This window comes from Diadema setosum, chromosome 3 (assembly GCF_964275005.1).
Source record: "Diadema setosum chromosome 3, eeDiaSeto1, whole genome shotgun sequence".
Lineage (NCBI taxonomy): Eukaryota > Metazoa > Echinodermata > Echinoidea > Diadematoida > Diadematidae > Diadema > Diadema setosum.
Window position 1 is genome coordinate 32,213,057 of NC_092687.1, and position 6,249 is coordinate 32,219,305.

Consider the following 6,249-nt stretch of genomic DNA (forward strand, 5'->3'; position numbering starts at 1 on the left):
GGAGGAAAGTGGCAGCAAAAATATGAAGACTTTTTGTTCTTGTTGCTTTTTTTTTTTTTGCTTGTCAGATGACTTTCGGCGGAAAATCAGACCTTAAAAGTATGAAGACATTTTTTTTTTCTTAAATATCTGTGAGAGGGAGCGGAGCGACCGAACGGGGGGAGGGTGTGTAGGGGGGGGGGTATCCCTCTCCCACACGAGGAAGATTTTGCATTTTCAGACCTGAAATTCAGCGATCTGGTGCACACTTTTGGTGAAAATTTTATTTTCTTTTCTTAAAAGAAAAAATAAGAAAATGAAATATTCACAATATATTATTGAAAGACTAAAATCGTGGTATTTCAGCTCTTGCTCCGCCTGTGCGACATCACTGTGAAGGCCTACTGAATAACGGGGCCTATCACCGGCGTAGACAGGATTTGACCTATAGGAGGAGCGGTTATGTGAGGGAGCGAAGCAAACGGGGGGGGGGGGTATAAATCTTTTTGTATTGAAAATGTTGACATTTTACAGTCCAAAAACTGCCGTTTGTAGCTATATTTTCGCTTTGGAAATTAAGGGGGCACACCGGGTGCAACTGCTGTCAATCACTGGCAGCAACATCAGGAGAATGACCGCTATTTGATAGCGATTAAATGCGAGCGAGCTTGAAAATTTTGACATTCTACAGTCTAAAAACTGCCGTTTGTCGCTATACTTTTTCGCTTTGGAAATTAAGGGAGGCCGCGCCGGGCGCAACTGCTGTCAATCACTGGCAGCAACATCAGGAGAATGGCATAGCGGTCAAATGCGAGCGAGCGGAGTGAGCGAGCTTGAAAGTTTTGACATTTACAGTCCAAAGACTGCCGTTTGTGGCTGTATTTTTTCGCTTTGGAAATTAAGGGGGCGCACCGGGCGAAAACTGCTGGCAATTACTGGCAGCAACATCAGGAGAATGGCATAATGATTAAATGCGAGCGAGCGAAGCGAGCGAGCTTCAAAATTTTCACATTTTACAGTCCAAAAACTACCGTTCGTAGTTATATTTTTCGCTTTGGAAATTAAGGGGGACCGCACCGGGCGCAACCTGCTGTCAATCACTGCCAGCAAGATCAGGAGAATGGCATAGCGATTAAATGCGATCGAGCGGAGCGAGCGAGCTTGAAATTCTGACATTTTAGAGTCTAAAAACTGCCGTTTGTAGCTATACTTTTTCGCTTTGAAAATTAAGGGGAGCCGCACCGGACGCAACTGCTGGCAATCACTGGCAGCAACATCAGGAGAATGGCATAGCGGTTAAATGCGAGCGAGGGGAGCGAGCGAGCTTGAAATTTTGACATTTACAGTCCAAAGACTGCCGTTTGTGGCTGTATTATTTCACTTTGGAAATAAAGGGGAGCGCACCGGGCGAAAACTGCTGGCAATTACTGGCAGCAACATCAGGAGAATGGCATAATGATTAAATGCGATCGAGCGAAGCTAGCGAGCTTCAAAATTTTCACATTTTACAGTCCCAAAACTACCGTTCGTAGCTATATTTTTCGCTTTGGAAATTAAGGGGGGGGGGGGCGCACCGGGCGCAACTGCTGTCAATCACTGGCAGCAACATCAGGAGAATGGCATAGCGATTAAATGCGAGCGAGCGGAGCGAGCGAGCTTGAAAATTCTGACATTTTAGAGTCTAAAAACTGCCGTTTGTAGCTATACTTTTTCGCTTTGAAGATTAAGGGGAGCCGCACCGGACGCAACTGCTGGCAATCACTGGCAGCAACATCAGGAGAATGGCATAGCGGTTAAATGCGAGCGAGCGGAGCGAGCGAGCTTGAAAATTTTGACAAATTTTACAGTCCAAAGACTGCCGTTTGTGGCTGTATTATTTCACTTTGGAAATAAAGGGGAGCGCACCGGGCGAAAACTGCTGGCAATTACTGGCAGCAACATCAGGAGAATGGCATAATGATTAAATGCGAGCGAGCGAGCTTCAAAATGTTCACATTTTACAGTCCCAAAACTACCGTTCGTAGCTATATTTTTCGCTTTGGAAATTAAGGGAGACGCACCGGGCGCAACTGCTGTCAATCACTGGCAGCAACATCAGGAGAATGGCATAATGATTGAATGCGAGCGAGCTTCAACATTTTCACATTTTACAGTCCCAAAACTGCCGTTCGTAGCTATATTTTTCGCTTTGGAAATTGAGGGGGCGCACCGGCCGAAAACTGCTGTCAGTCACTGGCAGCAACATCAGGAGAATGGCATTATGGTTGAATGCGAGCGAACGGAGCGAGCGAGCTTTAAAATTTTGATGTTTTACACTCCAAAAACTGCCGTTTGTAGCTATATTTTTCGCTTTTGTTTGTCCCACTTTTACGGGAGAACCATCCCCCCCCCCCGATCGACGCCTCTGCATATGAGGGTGCTTTTGTTAAGTGAAAGATCTGTTGCACACTCTTTGATGAATTAGGGATATATACGTCAATGTCATAAGTGTACAAAGTTTATCGAAAGGGATCCTGTATAGCGGAGCTTTTGCATGCTTATGATTGCAATACAACGATCTGGTGCATAGTTCTGGGGATATTTGGACAATTTTCCATTAAGAAAGTTCGAGATTTGTCCTCATCTCGGGAATTGCTTGGGGGATAAATGATTTGTCTGCCTAAACACTTCCAAAGGGGCGGAGCAAATGCCCCTTTGCCCCCCCCCCCCCCCCCCCTCCGATATAGATTTGACGCCCTGATCTTCCCTGGGAATGCCCATAGATGTATCCTGACCAAGCGCGCCGGAACACTTCTGGTTTTTTTTTTTTTTGGGGGGGGGGGGGGCAAAATCTCAACGGGGGCACATTATGTGACGATGTGAGATCCTCGCGCGGTAGCGAAGCGAGTGAGCGGAGGGGGGGGGTGGAAAGGGGGATACCCCTCCCCCCTCCCCCACTGTAGGGAGCTTTTGTAAAACAGGGTACAAAAGTCGCGTTTATATACCATTTAAAAGCAAATTTCTAAGGAATTAAACACAATGAAAAATAATCAGTGCGAAGAACTATGATTATTACATACGGCCGAGTACATAATAATGTGATTGTGTGAGATCCTCGGCGAGGGAGCGAAGCGACCGAGCGGGGGGAGGGTGTGGGAGGGGGATACCCCCTCCCACGGTAGGGACTTTTTGTAAAAACAGAGTATAAAAGTCGCGTTTATAGAAAATTTAAAACAAATTCTAGGGAATTAACATATTGAAAAAAATCAGTTGGAAGGACTATGATCATAACATACGGGAGTACATTAAAATTGTGATGGTGCGAGATCCTCGGCGAGGGAGCGAAGCGACCGAGCGGGGGGAGGATGTGGGAGGGGGATACCCCTCCCACGGTAGGGACTTTTTGTAAAAACAGAGTATAAAAGTCGCGTTTATAGAACATTTAAAAGCAAATTTCTAGGAATTAACATATTGAAAAAATCAGTTGGAAGGACTATGATCTTACGGGGGTATATTATGTGATGGTGTGAGATCCTCGTCGAGGGAGCGAAGCGACCGAGCGGGGGAGGGTGTGGGAGGGGGATACCCCTCCCACGGTAGGGACTTTTTGTAAACACAGAGTATAAAAGTCGCGTTTATAGAACATTTAAAAGCACATTTCTAGGGAATTAACATATTGAAAAAATCAGTTGGAAGGACTATGATCTTAACATACGGGGGTATTTTATGTGATGGTGTGAGATCCTCGTCGAGGGAGCGAAGGGACCGAGCGGGGGAGGGTGTGGGAGGGACTTTTTGTAAAACAGAGTATAAAAGTCGCTTTTATAGAGCATTTTAAATTAAATTTCTGAGGAATTAAACATAGTAAAAGAAATCACTGCGAAGGACTATGATAATAACTTATGAAAACTTTTCCTTTTACTATAAGTACGGGCAGAACGAGCGAGCCACTTTTACTTTGCAATATATCTGAAATGTACTCATTAAAAGCTTAAACGTGATCGCATCGTTCGAACAATAAAAATGATATATCTTATACTGCTAGAAAGCAAAGAAGAAAATGAAATGTGTAAGGTTTACTAAAGGTATGTTTCAGCGGACACACTCGAGGACACGAGGCTACCATTTATACACTAAATGTACTCATAAGTTACTATTAGTGTATAGATACAATAATGTATGTTGTTAGTGTATTATAATCTTCTCCCCGTTAGGGGCGAAAATTTTTGCATATTCAGTTATGAAATTACAACATTTAGACAAGAAATATGCCTTTATTGTTCATTTTGGTCTTTAAATCAGTGATTAATTAATTATTTGTTACAGGGGGCACTTGGGGGGGGGGGGCAAAAACCTGTTTTGCCCCCCCCAACATTTTGTTTGGGGGGGGGGGGGCAAGTGCCACCCCTGCCCCCCCCCCCCCCCCCCTGCTTCCGGCGCCCTTGATCCTGACTGAGTAATCAGTCACTGTCGTTTCTCAGGAATGATTCAGGAAATGGAGGGGGTTCAATAATGACGATATAGTTTTTGTTATTGTTTGTTTGTTTGTTTGTTTGTTTTCGTACATATTTTGCAGACGGTCCCAGTTACTCGATTACTCGCGTCATAGCATGTTTACATGTAGGCCTATACTATTTGACGTTGTCAACGTCTGAGCCATACCTTACAGTGACTGTATGTCGATGTTACTTTCTTCGCGAGCGAGCGAAGCGAGCGAGCGCTTGAGAAAATTATGTATACATTTTCCTACAAGATAGAATACTGTTCAGCTATGTTACCTGTCTGAAGGCCGGCGTACAAACGTCATGCAATATCTTTTTTATGTCAAAATTGTTACAATCACATTTCTGCTTCCTCCATTTTTTTCCTCAAAATTCAGGGGGGGATGATTGTACAGGCCATCCCCCCTCCTCCATTTCAGGGGGGGGATATATCCCCCCCATCCCCCCCCCCCCCGGGATTTACGCCCATGCACACCTAATCACACTATTCTATCAAAAAGTGTTCAAGAAAAACTGCTAAAACACACTTTCCTGTTCCTTTTATGATAATAATGCCAATGATGAATGAAGGTGAACTTTGCATTGGAGACAGATGCAAAGTAGCATGTTCAACTGTGTGGTTAAACCACTATATCCAGGAAAAATAGATTTCTTTAGTTTGGTGATATATCGTTGTAAAGAGTGTGTTGTTGTTTGTTTGTTTATTTGTTTTTTGAGGGTTGCCATTTTTTAAGCAGATAAAAAAAAAAGAGAAAACATTTCATTTTTTGCCTTTTTAACCTCTAACACTATTGCTCCTTTTTTGTTGGCAGAACCCTCGGAAGTCCTTTAATCGGTAAATTTACCATGTTGTCACGCATTTTGAGATAATTGAAGTTGACGGTCCTGATTTCTTTTTCTCTAGTTTCAGCGGTCCTTGCTGTATGTACTGTATTCTGCGAGATCACGAGATCCGCGGTATTTTCACTCACTAATGCAGACATAATATTTATCGTGAATAAGACTGCAGTGCAAATTCCAGTAAAACACGGCACTTATGATCAACGCCAGACTGGTAACTACCGCCAGGTAAAAGTTCTCATATATAATATATGTCTTTAAGTTGGCATGTCTCGACTACAGAGAATAATAAGAGTATTATGATCCGCAAGCATGGAAGACCAGCTTACTACAGCTGAATATGGAATATGATCCAGCCATCTTCTCAGATGGAAATGAAAACAAAAAGCCAAGACAATTTCCACTCCTGCTTAGACATGTTCATATTATATATATTTATTATATAATATATAATAGATATATTTCTATCCCTTTCTCACATTTTAGAACTATTTCATCTGCAAATGGTAAATCATGCCTTAAATGGACGGTATATTTCTGGTTGAGATGGGCTTCAGGTTTTCAACTGTTTATATATTATATATTATTTAATAAATAATATATATAAATATAATAAATGAAATATAAATAATATATATCATAAATATTATCTCAACTACGGCATTTTTTTTTTTTTTATCCCTTCACGAAGCGTGGCGGAGAGAGACGTGGCAATTCTCCCCCACGTTTTATGAGAGAAGGAGGGGGTATCACTGGGTCTACATTTTATTGATATCATTTGATCCAGGTTAAACTCATGGTCTATGAACCTGACAACATAAAGGGAAGCGATACAAAAATAAAATAAAAACTTACCGTTGGTTGAGCAGCACCCCGTTCAGAGTTGTTAAATTGGCGAACGAACCAACGTCCTCCTTGTACTTTTCACCGTAAGGGGCGTTGTTCATCC

The 6,249-nt window shown here is 42.7% G+C and overlaps 1 protein-coding gene across 1 annotated transcript in view; it reads right to left on the reverse strand.

Annotated features, from left to right (window-relative positions):
- Positions 1–6,101: 6,101 nt before the first annotated feature.
- LOC140246784 (CMP-N-acetylneuraminate-poly-alpha-2,8-sialyltransferase-like) overlaps positions 6,102–6,249 on the reverse strand; it is a 16,413-nt gene continuing 16,265 nt past the window's right edge. Inside the window, exon 6 of the mRNA XM_072326118.1 lies at positions 6,102–6,109. Coding sequence (XP_072182219.1) covers positions 6,102–6,109 — 8 coding nt within the window. The remainder of the gene's footprint in view (positions 6,110–6,249) is intronic.